Raw genomic sequence first — 20,178 nt, 5'->3', positions numbered from 1 at the left:
TTTCAATACTGGATCACTGGCATGTGAATATAGACACAATTGTACTGCGAATATGGAAGTACACCACATGACCAAAAGTATGTGAATGTCACGTTCTGACCTGTAAAGGTGTTATTTGTTAGTGTTTAGTATGGTCAGGACGTGGCAGGGAGTATTTTGTTTATATGTTTCGGGGATTGTTAGTCTATGTGTATAGACAAGGGGTGTTTGATTAGAGTGGTCTAGAGTTTTGGTATATGTTCTATGTTAGGGCATTTTCTATGTTTATTCTAGTCACTCTGTTTCTATGTGCAGTTTTGTTCTTGACCTTCAATTGGAAGCAGCGGCTCCTCGTTGCTTCTGATTGAAGGTCCTATAATTAGGGGTTTGTTTTTATTGTGGATTGTGGGTAGTTGTATTCTGTTTTGTGCTTATCACCTGAGAACATTGCTGCGGGGACTTGCTTCCATTCAGCCACAAAAGCATTAGTGAGGTCAGGCACTGATGTTGGGCGATTAGGCCTGGCTCGCAGTCGGTGTTCCAATTCATCCCAAAGGTGTGCGATGGGGTTGAGGTCAGGGCTCTGTGCAGGCCAAGTTCTTCCACACCAATCTCGACAAACCATTTCTTTATGGACCTTGCTTTCTGCACGGAAGCATTGCCATGTTGAAACAGGAAAGGGCCTTCCCAAACAAAGTTGGATGCACAGAATCATCTAGAATGTCATTGTATACTGTTGCATTAAGATTTCCCTTCACTGGAACTAAGGGGCCTAGCCCGAACCATGAAATACAGCCCCAGACCATTATTCTTCCCCCACCAAACTTTACAGTTGGCACTATGCATTGGGGCAGGTAGCATTCTCATGGTATCCGCCAAACCCATATTCGTCCGTCGGACTGCCAGACGCGTTTCCACTGCTCCAGAGTCCAATGGCGGCGAGCTTTACACTACTCAAGCCGATGCTTGGCATTGTGATCTTCGGCTTGTGTGCTGTTGCTCGGCTATGGAAAACAGTTATTGTGCTGATGTTGCTTCCAGATTCCGTTTAGAATTCAGTAGTGAGTGTTGCAACCAAGGACAGACAATTTTTACGCGCTACGCGCTTCAGCACTCGGCGATCCCATTCTTTGAGCTTGTGTGGCCTAACACTTCGCGGCTGAGCCATTTTTGCTCCTAGATGTTTCCACTTCACAATAAGAGCACTTACAGTAGACAAGGGCAGCTCTAGCAGGGGAGAAATTTGATGAATTGAATTGTTGGAAAGGTGGCATCCTAAGATGGTACTACGTTGAAAGTCATCAGTGATTCATATGACAAACTTTGGAAAATTCATACATTTTCAATACATTTAGTTGAGCTCTTCAGTAAGCCTTCTACTGCCAATGTTTGTCTATGAGATTGCATGGCTGTGTGCTTGATTTTATACTCCTGTCAGTAATGGGTGTGGCTGAAATAGCTGAATCCACTAATTTGAAGGGGTGTCCACATACTTTTGTATATTTAGTGTATGTCATAACTGTTTCTGACTGACAGAGCCGGTATGATGGAGGATGTCCGACACCCTTCACTTTATAAGGAGCCTGCTCCTCAGTGAAATAAAGGAAGATGTTAACGGTACTCATTGACTATTTCTCCAGTCATGTAAATATACTGCTCAAAAAAATAAAGGGAACACTTATACAACACATCCTAGATCTGAATGAAAGAAATAATCTTATTAAATACTTTTTTCTTTACATAGTTGAATGTGCTGACAACAAAATCACACAAAAATAATCAATGGAAATCCAATTTATCAACCCACGGAGGTCTGGATTTGGAGTCACACTCAAAATTAAAGTGGAAAACCACACTACAGGCTGATCCAACTTTGATGTAATGTCCTTAAAACAAGTCAAAATGAGGCTCAGTAGTGTGTGTGTGGTCTCCACGTGCCTGTATGACCTCCCTACAATGCCTGGGCATGCTCCTGATGAGGTGGTGGATGGTCTCCTGAGGGATCTCCTCCCAGACCTGGACTAAAGCATCCGCCAACTCCTGGACAGTCTGTGGTGCAACGTGGCGTTGGTGGATGGAGCGAGACATGGTGTCCCAGATGTGCACAATTGGATTCAGGTCTGGGGAACGGGCGGGCTAGTCCATAGCATCAATGCCTTCCTCTTGCAGGAACTGCTGACACACTCCAGCCACATGAGGTCTAGCATTGTCTTGCATTAGGAGGAACCCAGGGCCAACCGCACCAGCATATGGTCTCACAAGGGGTCTGAGGATCTCATCTCAGCTCCTAATGGCAGTCAGGCTACCTCTGGCGAGCACATGGAGGGCTGTGCGGCCCCCCAAAGAAATGCCACCCCACACCATGACTGACCCACCGCCAAACCGGTCATGCTGGAGGATGTTGCAGGCAGCAGAACGTTCTCCACAGCGTCTCCAGACTCTGTCACGTCTGTCACATGTGCTCAGTGTGAACCTGCTTTCATCTGTGAAGAGCACAGGGCGCCAGTGGCGAATTTGCCAATCTTGGTGTTCTCTGGCAAATGCCAAACGTCCTGCACGGTGTTGGGCTGTAAGCACAACCCCCACCTGTGGACGTCGGGCCCTCATACCACCCTCATGGAGTCTGTTTCTGACCGTTTGAGCAGACACATGCACATTTGTGGCCTGCTGGAGGTCATTTTGCAGGGCTCTGGCAGTGCTTCTCCTGCTCCTCCTTGCACAAAGGCGGAGGTAGCGGTCCTGCTGCTGGGTTGTTGCCCTCCTACGGCCTCCTCCACGTCTCCTGATGTACTGGCCTGTCTCCTGGTAGCGCCTCCATGCTCTGGACACTACGCTGACAGACACAGCAAACCTTCTTGCCACAGCTCGCATTGATGTGCCATCCTGGATGAGCTGCACTACCTGAGCCACTTGTGTGGGTTGTAGACTCCGTCTCATGCTACCACTAGAGTATAAGCACCGCCAGCATTCAAAAGTGACCAAAACATCAGCCAGGAAGCATAGGAACTGAGAAGTGGTCTGTGGTCACCACCTGCAGAACCACTCCTTTATTGGGGGTGTCTTGCTAATTGCCTATAATTTCCACCTGTTGTCTATTCCATTTGCGCAACAGCATGTGAAATTTATTGTCAATCAGTGTTGCTTCCTAAGTGGACAGTTTGATTTCACAGAAGTGTGATTGACTTGGAGTTACATTGTGTTGTTTAAGTGTTCCCTTTATTTTTTTGAGCAGTGTATATAATACTGTCAATTTTTGATCTCGCTTCTCTCACTCCCTCTCCCCCTTTCACTCTCAAACACACACTCATACATATGAGCAAACACGCATCCGAGAAAACACACAAGCGCATACACACACACACACACACACACACACACACGCACACGCACACATACAGAAAAACGTGCACACACACACAGCGGCTGGGAGGCCTCCCTCAGGTCAGCTCGTTATTTCAGGACCTGCAGACACACTGTTTGTCCTGCCCTCCCCCAGTGCACCTCAGGGGGCCAGGGAGTTCAGCCATGACTAATTGACAGTAATTAAACTTGTGTTGCCTCACTTTCCACACACATACACACATACATACATACATACATACATACATACATACATACATACATACATACATACATACATACATACATACATACATACATACATACATACAAGCACACACATAAACAATCAGTGGGTCGTCAGTGTCAGAGTGACTCCAGGGTCCGTGGCTGTGTGTGTGTGTGTGTGTGTGTGTGTGTGTGTGTGTGTGTGTGTGTGTGTGTGTGTGTGTGTGTGTGTGTGTGTGTGTACATACTTATATGTGTGTCTGTTGAGACGTGCTTAGTCTAGCGTAGCCATACCTCCACATTACGTTGTTGTCACGCTACTCCTTTGGAGGTCTGGAGAATTTAGTATTAGCCGAATGGCAAGAATGGTCTGCTGGCTTCCCACATGCTCGTACAAAGGGTGCTGCATCACGTGTTATGTTCGTCACGGTTTCTGACCAATCGAGTCGAAGAAGGCATTACAACTCCTCTACTTGAACACTCTACTAAAAAAAGAGACGTTATGGCGTGTCTACCAACAGGCTATGGTAAAAGTTTAGTGTATCAAGTGTGGCCGATAGTCTGCAAATTAAAGTCACCATAAACATGGCATACATGACCATATTTTTATGGGGTTTTAAATAGCTGATTTCCCGGCGGTCCTCACGCACTGTTGTAGCTCCTCCCAAGCAAGGCAGGGATTAGGGAAGCCTGGTTCCTGACGAGGCTAAGATGTGCTTGAAGAGAGCAGATTGAGCTCAGAGAGACAGCTGGAAGAGATCACTCCTGTCAAGACACCAAGGGATTCCTCATGGTTAATATAATACACCGCACATGTGTGGGATGGGTGTGTATGTGTGTAACAAGAACCCCTTACACCAGAGGCCTTGTTCTTCAGCATTCTCTCTATGTGTGTATGTTGTAGAGCCTATTGCAACATGAGCTTACGTTTAGTGTTGTCACGATACCAGAATTTTAACTTTGATACCGATTCAAGGTTTAGTATGGCGATGCTCAATACCAAAACTTTAAACGATACCAAAATTAAACTGCAAATACAAGATAGCGTGGAGGACAAAATTGTCTGTGTTCATTTTTTTTGCTTTCAAAATCACACTTTTTAATAGTAAAATAACTCCACAACAATGCTCAAAGCTGGAATCCTTAATTTGCGATATTGCAACAACAAAGAAGTTACTGCAAACAATGAACACTTATTTCCCCTCAAACATCATTACACACGCGATTAGATGAGCACAATATGTACTGCAATATTGTTTACCATGCTGCGTGGCGCTCCCCAGCTCAGCAACAAAAACATTAACAACGGTAGTGGGGCGGCCAGTTGTGCTGTTTCCCCCCTACTGAGGATTCCATCTTTAAACCACATCAGGCGACCACTTTTGAGGTCTGGGAAAAATCTAATTAGTGTTAATTTAAGTGGACGTGCAATTAGCACTGTTTGCTTAGCAGTGTTTCTGTAGTGCACGTGATGGAGTTTGCAAAACAAAATGGCCACTGGATTGATGCAAATAATCATGATTCTGCCAGGTAGGCGTAGGCTACTTTATAGTTAACTTTTAATTAAGAAGGTTTTTGGAAAAGCCTTTCCATCTACAGAAAGATGGTTATCATTAGTGATAGAGATACGCACACCATACACACAGACAGGGGCATTCCAGTGCCGTTGCCTTTTCGGAAAGTTGCGAATCACTGATGCATTCTGTTCATGTCTTATGCTAGGCTAAACTTGGGCAAATAAATTCATTTTCTAATAAGTTCAATACATTTAGTTGATTTCCAAACATGAGACATTTGATAGAAGAACCAGAAATAACAAGATTCTAGTACCGAGCCATTATTGATTTTGTAGTATCGAAGAAGTACACTACTTACTTATATTAAACATTAGCATTGCATGTGTGCCGGATGTCTGTCTGAATGCGTGTTTCTGTCTCTATGTGTGGTCTGAAAATATGTCTTGGTTAAGTAGATGTAGTTAATACCAGAAATCTTGTGCTAGTGGCTACAGCTAACTAATATTAAGGCCGGGACGATACCAGTATCACAATACTCATTAGTAGTGTGGCAAGGAAACAAAACAAGAAGCGGATTTAACTTCTTTAGGAAAACAGCCCAAATGTTGGAAACAAACATCATTATGTTGTCATCCAGAGTCACATTTATGTATTTCCCAAGCTATAGCACACAATATTACATACAGCTGGTTTTGAAAGGACAAAAGAGTTTGGTGTGCTTCGTGTTTCATTTTTGGCATGGAAAAAATATTGCAATACTGGTATTGTCCTGGCCCTAGGTAATATCGGTTAATACTGACAGAGAACCTGACAAGGTAGCATTGCTAGGATGTTGTTAGGTACAAGGGTTTGATTTTTGAGTGTAGTTACCCTTAAATTCCACTGCACAGGGGGAATCTCTTTGCCTCTTCAGAAAGTATGACAAACTTAGGCAAATTCATACATTTTCAATACATTTAGATGATTCCCTACGAAGTTCAGCACATTTATAAATATTGTTGAATTCCATTTTATTGTCTGGATTCTGTGAATCCGTCCGCGTTCTATGTATTGTGGATTTTATAGGGCCCTACATACTGTACACACACTCTATAACTACTCCAACAGACTACAGTCTTTTCCACACGTAGCCACCCAAATAGAAAAAGTAGCCAGCCAGGCAACCCCAGGCCAGAGGGGTTTTGCCTCCCATGGGTTCGAAATATTTTGCAGAAAGAGCTCTATTTTGCTGGCCTCTGGTACATTATATTGTCTTGATTCCATCCGAACTACACAGTGAAATTATTGAATATTTTATAGAGTTTACCTCCCAGATTGGAAACATTTGTTGTAAATTAATTGTAAATGACTGAAAATGGGTCAGTGGTTCCCAACTCCGATCCTGGAGTACCCCCAACAGGACACAGTTTAAATGTATCCCCGGACAAGCACACCTGATTCAATTTGTCAACTAAACATCACACCCTCAATGAGTTGAGTCAGGTACTATATGTTTGCGTGGGGCTGCAACAAAAAAGTTTGCTGTTGGGGGTACTCAAGGACCGGAGCTGGGAACCACTAGTCTAGGTCTAGGTCTATATGATCAGGACTATTTTCTATGTAAGAGAACATTACACTTGGCTTGTCTTGAGATTAAAGTCTTATTTAGAGTTTTCCTGCTAGATATGAATTGACACAATGATTTTTGTTCTTCAAATTATCTATTTTATTCAAACAGAAAAATTAAGCTTATATTATCTTGAAAAAAAAGGGTTATGTCAACAGCCTAACAGTGCCTCAGAAAGTATTCATAACACTTGACTTTTTCCACAGTTTGTTGTGTTACAGGTTTAATTTTAAATTGATAACATTTACATTTGTGTTGCTGGCCTACACACAATATCCCATAATGTCAAAGTGGAATTATATTTTTTGAAATGTTTACAAAGTAATTATAAATGAAAAGCTGAAATGTCTTGAGTCAATAACACTCAACCCCTTTGTTATGGTACGCCTAAATAAGTTCAGGAGGAAAAATGTGTTTAAACAATGCACATAATAAGTTGCATGGACTCACTCTTTGGGCAATATTGGTGTTTAAAATGTTTTTTGAAAGACGATCTCTGTACCCCACACATTCAATTACTGTAAGGTCCCTCAGTGGAGCAGTGCATTTCAAAAACAGATTCAACCACAAAGACCAGGGAGGTTTTCCAACGCCTTGCAAAGAATGCACCTATTGGTAGCTGGGTAAAAAAAGTTTTTAAAAAGTCATTGAATATCCGTTTGAGCATGGTGAAGTTATTAATTACACTTTGCATGGTGTATCAATACATCCAGTCACTACAAACATTCAGGTGTCCTTCCTAACTCTGTTCCCGGAGAGGAAGTAAAATGCACAGGAATTTCAACATGAGGCCAATGGTGACTTTGAAACAGTTACAGAGTTTAATGGCTGTGATAGGAGAAAACTGAGGATGGATCATCAACATTGTAGTTACTCTACAATACTAACCTAAATGACAGAGTGAAAAGAAGGAAGCCTGTACAGAATACAAATATTCCAAAACATGCATCCTGTTTGCAATAAGGCACTAAAGTAATACTGCAAAAATGTGGCAAAGAAATTCACTTTATGTCCTGAATACAAAGCATTATGTTTGGGGCAAATCCAACACAACATCACCGAGTACCACACTTCATATTTTCAAGCATGGTGGTGGCTGCATCATGTTATGGGTATGCTTGTCATCTGCAAGGACTAGGGAGTTTTTAAAAATAAAAACAAATGGAATACAGCAACGTACAGAGGAAAACCTGCTTCAGTCTTCTTCCCAGCAGACACTGGGAGACAAATTCACCTTTCAGCAGGACAAGACGACACTGAATGTTCCTGAGTGGCCTATTTACGGTTTTGTCATTAGTTACAGTTTTGACATAAATCAGCTTTAAAATCTATGGCAAGACTTGAAAATGGCTGTCTAGCAATTATCAACAACCAATTTGACAGAGCTTGAAGATTTTTGAAAAGAACAATGTGCAAATATTGTACAATCCAGGTGTGCAAAGCTCTTAGAGACTTACCCAGAAAGACTCATAGCCGTAATCGCTGTCAAATTTGATTCTTACACATATTGACTCAGGGGTTCAATATTTATCTAATCATTTATCTAATCAATTTATCTAATCACTAACTATTATTAGTGTTTTATTTTTCATATATATATTTCTTTTTACAAATGCTAGAATTTTTCTTCTACTTTGACAGAGTATTTTGTGTAGATCGTTGACATAAAATCCCACTTTGTAACAACAAAATATGGAAAAAGTCAAGGGGTGTGAATACTTTCTGAAGGAACTAAGTACAGCATATCTTTATGATTTTACATGAGCTTAATTCATAAAACAATATCATTAGGTAGGGCCTTATAAAATGTGGTCTATTTTTTGCCTGATTCCATTCTGTTCTTTCCCAAATTCTGTTTTCACCGTTTTCTTTAGCCTTGTTACGGTTCTTCAACGTTTTTATAGAAAAAAACCCAACACATTTGGATGTTGTAAGTCCCCAACAATGCTTTAACCACATCAGGAGACCACTTTTGAGGTCTGGAAAAAAATCGGAGAATTATTTATTTTTGGCTGTAGTTACTCTTTAATTCAAGTGTGCACCTTGCAAGCGGCTGTTGTTTAACAGTGGTTTTGTAGTGCACATGTGATGCTATAGTTTGCAAAACAATTACCCACTGGATAGATTAAAATAATCTTTCTTCCAGGTAAGCATAGGCTACTTTGTGGATAACATTTAATTGAGAAGGTTTTTGGGAAAGCCTTTCCATTTACCAGAAGACTGTTTTCATTAGCATCATCGCTAACGGCTACACAAAGTGATAGACAAGCACACCACACACACAGATAGGGGGATTTTCATTGCCTCTTCAGAAAGTTGCAGGAGATACAAATCATTGATGCATTGTGTTCATGTCTTATGATACACTTTGGCTAATTAATACATGTTTTTATACATTTAGTTGATTCCCTAACTAAGGTCAATACATTTTTGAAAATTGTCAAATTCAGTTGTAATGCCTGGATTCCGTGAGGGCCCTAATTATCATATTTGGACCAGAATGAGACTCTCCACTAGTTATTGTTCCTGCAGTGATGATTCACCATCTTCATCAAATGTTTTCATAATTTATCTGCAGATAATCTACAAATGCAAATTGGGGAGTCAAATAAACGGCTCTGTCCCCAAAGCAATTCCGTAGGCTACACTGACTCAATTTAGTGTCACTATCTGGCAAGCCCCTATATCCTAGGAAAGGAAACCTAAGAAATCCTGATGGACATACAGTGCCTTCGGAAAGTATTCAGACCCCTTTACTTTTTCCACATTGTTACGTTGCAGCCTTATTCTGAAATGGATTAAATAAAATCCTCAGCAATCTACACACAATACCCCATAATGACAAAGTGAAAACAGGTTTTTGGGATGTTTTGCAAAATTAATAAAAAAAAAAAAACAGAAATACCTTATTTACATAACTATTCAGGCCCTTTGCTATGAGACTCGAAATTGAGCTCAGGTGCATTCTGTTTCCATTGATCATCCTTGAGATGTTTCTACATTGGAGTCCAATGATTGGACATGATTTGGAAAGATACACACCTGTCTATATAAGGTCCCACAGTTGACAGTGCATGTCAGAGCTAAAACCAAGCCATGAGGTCGAAAGAATTGTCTGTAGAGCTCCGAGACAGAATTGTGTCGAGGCACAGATCTGGGGAAGGGTACCAAAACATTTCTGCAGCATTGAAAGTCTCCAAAAACACAGTGGCCTCCATCATTCTTAAATGGAAGAAGTTTGGAACCACTAAGACTATTCCTAGAGCTGGCCGGCCGGCCGGCCAAATTGAGCAATCAGGGGAGAAGGGCCTTGTTCAGGGAGGTGACCAAGAACCTGATGGTCACTCTGACAGAGCTCCAGAGTTCCTCTGTGGAGATCAGAGAACCTTCCAGAAGGACAACCACCTCTGCAGCACTCCACCAATCAGGCTTTTATGGTAGAGTGACCAGACGGAAGCCACTCCTCAGTAAAAGGACATGACAGCCCACTTGGAGTTTGCCAAAAGGCACCTAAAGACTCTCAGACCATGAGAAACAAGATACTCTGGTCTGATGAAACCAAGATTGAACTCTTTGGCCTGTTTGCCAAGCGTCATGTCTGGAGGAAACCTAGCACCATCCCTACAGTGAAGCATGGTGGTGGCAGCATCATGCTGTGGAGATGTTTTTCTGGGACTGGGATACTAGTCAGGATAGAGGCAAAGATGAACGGAGCAAAGTACAGAGAGATCCTTGATGAAAACCTGCTCCAGAGCTCTCAGGACCTCAGACTGGGGCGAAGGTTCACATACCAACAGGACCACGACCCTAAGCACACAGCCAAGACAATGCAGGAATGGCTTCGGGAAAAGACTTTGAATGTCCTTGAGTGGCCCAACCAGAGCCCAGAATTGAATCCAATCAAACATCTACTGGAGAGACCTGAAAATAGCTGTGCAGCAACGCTCCCAATCCAACCTGACAGAGCTTGAGCGGATCTACAGAGAAGAATGTGAGAAACTCCTCAAAATACAGGTGTGCCAAACTTGTAGCATCATACCCAGGAAGACTCAAGGTTGTAATAGCTACCAAAGGTGCTTCAACAAAGTAGTGAGTAAAGGGTCTGAATACTAATGTAATTATCATTTTTTATTTGTAATAAATTAGCAAACATTTCTAAAAACCTGTTTTTGCTTTGTCATTATGGGGTATTGTGTGTAGATTGATAAAGGAAAAAAAAACATTTAATCAATTTTAGAATAAGGCTGTAGCCTAACAAAATGTGGAAAAAGTCAAGAGGTCTGAATATTCCCAGTCATGTGAAATCCATAGATCAGGGCCTAATGAATTGATTTCAATTGACTGATTTCCTCATTGTCACGCCCTGACCATAGAGTGCCCTTGCTTCTCTATGGTGTTTAGGTCAGAGCGTGACTAGGGGGGTGTTCTAGTCATTGTATTTCTATGTTGGTGAGTTGTATGGTTCCCAATTAGAGGCAGCTGGTAATCGTTGCCTCTAATTGGGGATCATATTTAGGTAGCCTTTTTTCCACCTGTGTTTGGTGGAATATTGTTTTGTTTAGTGCACTGTGTGCTACGAACGACACGTTCATTTTGGTCTTTGTTGTTTTGTTAAGTTTCACTTTGAAATAAATATGTGGAACTATACGCACGCTGTGCTTTGGTCCCGTCCTTTTGAAAAACATGACACTCATATGAACTGTAACTCCGTAAAATCTTTGAAATTGTTACTTGTTGCGTTTATATTTCTGTTTAGTATACATTGTCTGCTCAATATTATTTTATACTAATACAATTTCTCAGAGAAAGAGATTTTGTTTAAGTAATAAAAATAGGGCTCAGTTATTGACACCACTGTTTTCAATACCTTTCAGTACCTCCTCACCTTGCAAGGATACGACACTGAGCCTTTTTCTAAAATGTTTTATGCGATTGGAGAACACGTTGAGAGTGATTTTAGACCATTCCTATATAAATAATTTTCCCAGATCCTTGATATCCTTCATCTGCTCTAATGGTACTTATTATTATTATACACTCTTCAACTCAAACCATATGTTTTCAATGGGGTTGAAGTCTGTAGACTGAAAAAAATGGATTTTGTGGTCAACCATTTCTTTGTGGATTTTGATTAGTGCTTGGAGCTGTTGTAGGGATGTGCATCTCTCCTTTCATTAATGATTCGATACGCGTCTAGATGCATGGGCTCCGATACAATACAGTAACGATATTTTTTTGTTTGAAATGATTCGGCACCTGAGCTGAGCCCTTGGGCAGACTGAGCATCTACCACCTCACTATCAGGTTAGGGCTGGGGGAAATGTATGGTTTTTGTCCCCCCCACTTCTTATCTGAACTCATCATCACCCACTGATTTCGTTTTTTGCAGATTGAAAATGTTTTGAGCTAGTATTATGTCAATATTTATGTCTAGAAACTAGCACGGCATTTAGCCAATTAATATAATGCAGTTTTGGATTTTACCCGTCTCGAAAGCAAATGGTTTAGACCATTTGGAATTTGACAGAGAGCTTCTACTGCTCCGAGCAATGAATGCGAATTGATTGTTGTCCTTTATGAAATTATCCTGTTCATGTAAAAATGACCAAATACACTAACTGTTTAAAGCAAAACTACCAAAACTATGTGTTATGGTGAACCTGAACAATCGAAATAAAATCTGAATGATCGAAAACCCCAATCAGCAGTTGGATACGAGTTGGGTCCACTCTAGTAGGCTACACAACTCTGGTAAAACACAATTTTCTACAGTGCATTTAGTAACAACTACCAGGAAATTACATAGGATTTATTAGTTCAGTGACAACCTATGATTTGAAATGATGAAAGCCATTTTACAAGCATCTGAATGCTGAAGGTGCCAGATGAATTGCATATTACAAGACTAGGGATAAGCCTACCTCTCGTTGGCAGGAGCATCAGTTATCCGACAGTCATAGGCAGTTACATGCATAAAGGTTTGATATACTACTGAACTGAAGGAGAGGACCCATTCATTTAGTCAACATATAAGAGTTATTTTCAGAAATAATACAATGAGTAAAACAACATTAGTGAACCGATTAATAAGGTTTAAATCAGTTTTCTGACCAATGCATTCTTCATTTGGATTGGTTTGGGCTCCCACAGACTGATGCACTCATATCTTAAACATTTGAACCTGCACCGATGAGTATTTGTGAATCGTTGCATCCCTAGGTTATTGTCTTGCTGGAACACTGCTGCCAAGTGTCAGCCTCCTGGCCAAAGAGCTCTATTTTAATTTCATCTGACCATAGATAGCACTGCTGGGAGTACCTGAAATAGGTACTCCATTCATACCTACTGTAAAATATGGTGGTGGATCTTTGATGTTATGGGGCTATTTTACTTTCACTGGTCCTTGGGCCCTTGTTAAGGTTAATTGAACCATGAACTTTACCAAGTAGGCTACTAGGACATTTTTGTCAGAAACCTGGTTTCCTCTGCCAGGAGGCTGACACTTGGCCGCAAGTGGATCTTCCAGCAAGACAATAACCCCAACCTAATTGACCACAAAATCTACATTTTGCAATGGCCATCTCAGTCTCTGGACCCTATTGAATACCCGTGGTTTGAATTGAAGAGGGCAGTCCATAAGAGCAGACTAAGTATATCAAGGATCTGGAAGGATTTTGTATGGAGGAATGGTCTAAGATCCCTCCCAACGTGTTCTCCAATCTCATAAAACCTTTTTGAAAAAGGCTCAGTGTTGTTATCCTTGCAAGGGGAGGGTACTATAGTATTGAAAATAGGGGTGCTAAAAATTTTGACCCACATCTTTTTTTTATTACTTGTTCAACAAAATCTCCAGTAGTGGAAAAAGTACTCAATTGTCATACTAAGTAAAAGTAAAGATACATTTATAGAAAATTACTCAAGTAAAAGTGAAGTCACCCAGTAAAATACTACTTGAGTAAAAGTCAAAGTATTTGGTTTTAAATATACTTAAGTATTAAAAGTAAATGGAATTGCTAAAATGTACTTAGGTATCAAAAGTAAAAGTATAAATCATTTCAAGTTCCTTATATTAAGCAAACTAGACAGCATAATTGTATTTTATTTTTTAAATTGACGGATAGCCAGGGGAGCACTCTAACACTCAGACATAGTTTAGTGAGTCCACCAGATCATAGGCAGTAGGGATGAATTGGACCATTTTCCTGTTAAAATGTAACGAGTACTTTTGGGTGTCAGGGAAAATGTATGGAGTAAAAAGTACATTATTTTCTTAAGGAATGTATTGAAGTTAAAGTAAAAGTTGCCAAAAATATAAATAGTAAAGTACAGATACCCCAAAAACGACTTAAGTAGTACTTTATACCACTGAAAATCTCTTTCTCTGTATAAGGATAAAATAATACAATTTTCCCATTTCTTTGAAAATATAGCTCAGTATTTTTTGCTCATCTTATCAAGGGTGCCAACAATTATGAACCTGACTGTATTTCAGACTTCAGGTATGACAGGGATAGGCTAGATGTCTGTTGTCCAGAAATCCAACCCCATCATTGTCAGGAGTTGATCTACCCACTCTCTGACATGCTACAACACCTCCATACACTGGCTGTTCGTGGTGGTTTCGCGAGGGCAAGGCAAGTTTGATCGGGCCGACATGTCTGGGCATGTCAAAATACCCTGTCTGCCAGTATCAACAATTGCTGTTGGCCAAGGAATCAGGAACAAATCGGCTCAGCGGTGAATCCCTGCCAGTCTAGGCATGTTCCTTTTGACCCACATATTTTTCTGTTTTTTCTGCCTCTCCTTTCTCAGAGCGCAAATCAATACTCGGAGGCGCATCACACCTCTGCTCAGTGAGGCTGAGTGGGAGCCTTGTCAGAGAGTCTGATGGCTGATGACGGGGGGAGATGTCAAAACTCGCCTGATTTGTTCCTCCTGGTTGCCGAAAATCGCTTCCAGTCGAGCGCTGCGTGTGTATGGAAAGATGCTTATGCAAGCGTCTGCTGACTCCACAGAAGTACATAAGAGAGACAGACTTTCCGGGGAAGAGAGGTACAGAGGGCAGTTTTGGGTGGATGCGTCTGTATACTTTTGGAGGGCAACAAACTTTGCCCTGATAACGTCAAGGCAAAAAACCCGCTGATGGTTCTCGTCGAGGGCTAGGAATGACAAGCCAATCTCGTTTCTCACTGAACAAAATAATAATCTGGGGTATAGAGGAGCGTTTACAGTCCTGCTACCTTTGATATCTTGATATGACCCCATCCTCAGTATCCCACCCCCAAAAGATGAGGTTGATGTGTGGCCTCTTTTGTGATAAATCTATGACACAAGAAGATTTTAGTAAAATAGGCAACTGTAATAATGAATTCTGCCTCTATGCCTCTCTGAGTGAGGCGTACTGTCAAGAACACAGGGAAAGCTTCAACTGTTTTTTTCTCCTCAGTTTTTCATCGAAGTGGAGTTTGTGGAGAGAGGGGAGGGGATGGGAATCTTTCAAAACTGCTACAGAGAAAGTTTTGTCACATCTTTTGAGAGGCAGAAGTGTTCTGGGATGAGGGTAAGTAAGCCTACAATCACCTTCCCCTTCGTTGCAGAAACCCTCTCAGTCCTCGATCAAATCACTTTTCAATTCAAACATCCATGTCTGCTGGTACAGAGTATCCTCCAGAGGACACTCTCGGTGAATAACGCCAAATTGAAGGATTCACAGCTTGTGTATTCATTACTGCCAGGAGAGGTGTGTGGGAGACAGCTAGCTAGATGAATCCTGACTGTAGGTAGCTCAGGTTTCCCATTTGGTTTTCTTGGTTTTGTCTTTGTGGCCCAATTTCCCCCAGATAACATTTTTTTGAGGGAGAGTAGACCTCTCTGTCACCAGTTGGTCATCACTTCACTTGAGAGTACATTGACTCTACTTAAATCTGACTGACAAGAGGTGGCAAGACAAATGCCAGGACCCGACCAACTGGTGCTTGAGTCACTGGCTTGAAAGCCATAATATCAAATATAATAATCATATTAATACCATATAATAGCCATTATAGCAATCGGACCAGAGTCCAACCCATGTCGTTCTACCTCGAGCGACAGACTGAGACTTTGCTCTCTGTGGCTGGGTAAATCTCTGTCACAACTGTCTTATTATTATCTGGAGACGACAGGCAGTAATTATTGTGTACTGAGTGCAAAAAATGGCGCTTTGAGCTGCAGCAGAGAGACTAATTAAAGGGTGCTTTGTGACTCACTTTTCGGCTGGTGATTAGCACTCATTTACTGGGTAGGTTCTGCCGTCTAACTGAAGGTGGTGTGCACCACAAATACTGTGCAACTGCTCTCGACTTGTGATGCAAAGACAGCACAACCTCAGTGGCAATCTATAGGAGTTCTAGTTCTGATCTACCAATAAAAAACACCTCTCCATCTCTCCTCACTAACTAGGAGAAATCGTCTGCATAATAACAAGTTCAGAAACGAAGAGGATATTTAAATAAAAATCTTTAATATCTTCTCTCTGATTTTGGTTAATTAAGTATATGGGAGTGTGACCTTGGAACTGAGGACAAGTTCAGTGGAATGGCCCCCTTCTTTAGAACAGATTTGACTAATGGTGGAGCTACATACAAGCCTTGGAACTGGAGCATCTACCACAATGTCCCCACAGGACAACATTCAGCAAGTAATGTGAGAGTGGCTAGTGTATTAGGGCCATCTCTAATTGGCCCACTATTCTCAACAGAAACTAAATGACCCGCAGACACTGTGTCCCTCAGAGCCAACTGAAGACCGCAGACAGCTACTGCTTCTCCTTTATGTTTCCATAAAAACAACCCTTTGCCGCTGACTGAGAGCCTACACAACTATTGGAAATGTAATTAAGGCTGGCAGCAGAGCCTTTTAAACGCTTGACTAGTGCAGAAACAAACTGCGCCCTTCAGACAAGCCAAAACTTCCATATGAGCGCGGCGGCAATCGATAAGAGCCATCGTTTTCTGAGGGAAAATGCAGAGGGAGGGGGAAAGATGTATTGCCTCACTTGACTGCCCTCAGTTTCTGACCCGCACATACTTAACTTGGCTCGGTGACACGAAAGCTCTTCTCCTCGAGAGCAAAATCACTTGTCGAAGCCATCTCGTGTGTCATTAAAAAGTAAACAAATATCTGCGGCGGTTCATGATGCTGCGTGACTGGACCTTTGGAGCATCTCGCTTTGATTGAGGGAGCTGAAAAATTAAACCGGAGACATCTCTCTCGTCTCACCAGGTATTAAGGTGAGGCGAAGTTGAGAAACGCTTCAATCAAGCTCAATTACTCTGCAGCCGTATACCGCGGACACTATTTCACATCGACAAAAGTAATTGTCATGGCTCAGCGAGACAATCACATCTATTGTCTAAAGCCGCTATAAATTGATACATTTTAACACAACAGCTCCCTTTCTGACAAACAGCTTTTGCCAATGGCCAACCTATGAAGGTAGTGATTGAGCAATTATTGGACAGATTTGTCTAGCCCCCAGCAGTGCTTTTATTCACAGCTTCTGTAGATAGAGGCTCGGATCTTTAGCCAACCTTTGGTTTGTAGCCCCTACACTGTGTGTAAAGCTACACATCTCAGCACTACCAGGAGTCCACTGGTCTGAATGTCTGTCAGAAATCCAGGGACTACCAAACAGTGTTTCAAGAGTTTGTTGCATTTACATCACTTATCCAGAGCGACTAACAGGAGCAATTATGGTTAAGTGCCTTGCTCAATGGCACAGACAGATTTAACACCTAGTCGGCTCGGGGACTTGAACCAGCAACCTTTTGGTTACCGGGCCCAACGCACTTAACTGCTAGGCTACCTGCCACCCTAAATATTCATGACCGAGCCAGAAACCAGCTGTTTCCCTCCAATTAAAGAGTCTGGAGGTCCGCCATTTGCCAATAAATTAATGGCTCTCGTAGCACGCCCAGCAAACAACTGAAACAATAGCCCTGCATAGAGATTCCCATCTGTGGAATTACGCCGGAAAGTGAGGCGTATATCAGGACTGGGCGTAGTGGAACAACTGGAACCTCCGTGTGTCCCTGGCCTACATTTGGCAACAGCTAAAGGGAGGAGAGGAGTGAGGCTCTGAATGGGGAAGAAGGAAGGACTACTAGTATTACTGAGTCATGAGGCTGGAAACACTCTAGTCTAGCATGTAAGAGACAAATGAAGTTATCAAAGACCAGAAGCGGCGACGTGTCTCCCATGCTAAGGTGGTGGTGGTGGTTCAAACTGAAAGCATCAGCTTTCAGAGGGGTGAAGAAGCTCGCTTCAAAGCCAGAGAGAAGTGAAGTCATTATTGGTAGGGGAGCCAAAACGATGTGATCAGCCGGTGAAGGTAGGGTAATGTTAGTGAGAGAATTCCCAGAGGACTTACCGTCAGGAGGCTGGGCTGGTGTGAAGTGAACAGGTTTGTCTGGAGGAAATAAAAGAGAGAGAGAGAGTTAGAAAGGGTTTTTTAGTTAAGGGAAGACTCTAGGACTTTCCCATGGGGTGAGCCATGGTAATTGAGTTGCTCCAAAAAAAAGCAGAGATGATACTCCTCTGGCTTGGGTTTATCGAACAGGTTTTAATAGAGTATCTGCGTGATGAAAGGTCCAATACAGCTCACCAGAATGAACAATAATAATTGGTATTTTATGCAGAAACATACTCAGGTTTTGTTTCATTATTATCCTAGTTACCCTTTTCACGAATACATTTAAATGAAATACCTGAAATAGGCATATGATGAATGAAATATCCGTTGATGAGGACAACCTCTACACAGCAAAAGAGATTGGATCCCATCCCACCCCCATGTAGGGTTTTTCTTTCCAAATCGGTGCGTTAGCTAATTGTCTTCTCCCTTATACATGTCCCTGCTGCAATAATGCCTGTGTTATGTACTGTTATAGTCAAATAGTACCAGGGTTGGGGTAATTTCTATTTCAATTCCAGTCAATTCAGGAATTACACGGAAATTACACTTTTCTTCAATGAGAAACATTTTGAACTGGAATTTGGAGTACTTTCTGAATTGAAATTGAATTGTGTGTATTTATTTCATGAAAATAAATCAAAATATATTATTTTTAATTTCTTTCCTTGTGCCATTGAAATGCTCAGTCTGATTGTGTGGGTGTCGATACAAATGATTACATATTTACATACACAGCCTTGATTGACGTATAGGATTGTCTAGACTCCGCATATCCATTTAAAAGTAGAAGGATACATATGTAAATAAAAAATGAATTGGTTAGAAAATTCAGATCAGATTGTGATGTCATGATCTGGGCCAAAAATTCCATCACACCTGAACAGGTTGAAATTCCAGGCATTTTTTACAAACAGCTCTTTCACAATTTCAGAGTGTTATTTGGACCTCATAGTATGGAAATATTAACCAAAAAAACAGGAAATTACTTTTAACTGCACCGCCCCTTTAATCAAGATCTAATGCATTATTCTATTTTAATTATACTCTAGACAGTTTTAAACGCCTTCAGTGTTAAACTGTATTTGACTGGGTGTTGATTAGTCTTGAACCTTTTGCTCAGACAACACAACTGACACAGGATTCTAGTACTCAGAAATAGCCTGCACATGACACTGAATAAGCAGTGCTGAAAATGCATACGTCAGGTACTGTAGTGGAACACCTATGTGGGTGTCAGGAAACAAATTGGGACTCCAGTGATACTGGGGTGTTGCTATTTAAATCCCGTTGCACAGAGCCAAATTAACACTCATTGATATAAAGCTTTGAAGACTTTACTGAAAACTGTAATTCAGGTAAAACACAAACCAATTAAGCGTAACTTCGAAGACAGATAGTCCCCATTATCCAACTTACAGACAATATGTCACCCGCAAACGCACTCGCTCTCCAAAAGGTCACTCTAGTGTTGCTTAATGGTAATGTTGCTGCTCATCTACCAGCCACCAGGCAAAGCACAGAAAGAAGCTTACTCACCATCAGGCCATTTTCAATTTAGGCCGATAACCACTCCAAGTGGGGACATTCTCCATGCCAAGAGCTTTCTCTCTCGTCCAAAGTCATTTCATCTGGCTACTTTATCCCACAGTTCAAAGTAAATGCCAAAGGCTTTGGGGGAGAGAAAGGACTCAAAAGGAAGGCTGCTTGGGCTGGGCGTTGAAGGAAAGCTGACTTTTAGCAGCTGAGATATCCCCCCACACACACACTTCATTCAGCCTCAGCCTTTCAGATAGCACCGGCAGAGGTCAAGTGGACCAGTCTTTCATATCTTGAGGTAGAGACTTCAGACACTGTATGGTGTTTTACAGTCTATGTCAATTAAGATCCTACTGACCCATTACTTTTCTTGTACCAAAAGCTATCCTTGCATACTCATTCAGCATTCCCCCAAGTATACATATACATCTGGCAAGCAAATGCACTCACGTAAAGCCTTCATACTATTGACCAAGACACACAAACACATGGTGGCTACAGAGGGACCGAGGGAGTAC

The 20,178-nt window shown here is 41.6% G+C and overlaps 1 protein-coding gene across 1 annotated transcript in view; it reads right to left on the bottom strand.

The window, feature by feature from the left end:
• Positions 1-20,178, bottom strand: part of LOC106566949 (agrin) — a 408,999-nt gene that overhangs the window by 214,763 nt on the left and 174,058 nt on the right. The window contains exon 3 of the mRNA XM_045692759.1: positions 18,080-18,118. Within this exon, the coding sequence (XP_045548715.1) occupies positions 18,080-18,118 (39 nt within the window). The remainder of the gene's footprint in view (positions 1-18,079; positions 18,119-20,178) is intronic.

This window comes from Salmo salar, chromosome ssa13 (assembly GCF_905237065.1).
Source record: "Salmo salar chromosome ssa13, Ssal_v3.1, whole genome shotgun sequence".
Lineage (NCBI taxonomy): Eukaryota > Metazoa > Chordata > Actinopteri > Salmoniformes > Salmonidae > Salmo > Salmo salar.
This window is presented reverse-complemented; position numbering and strand designations above follow the sequence as displayed.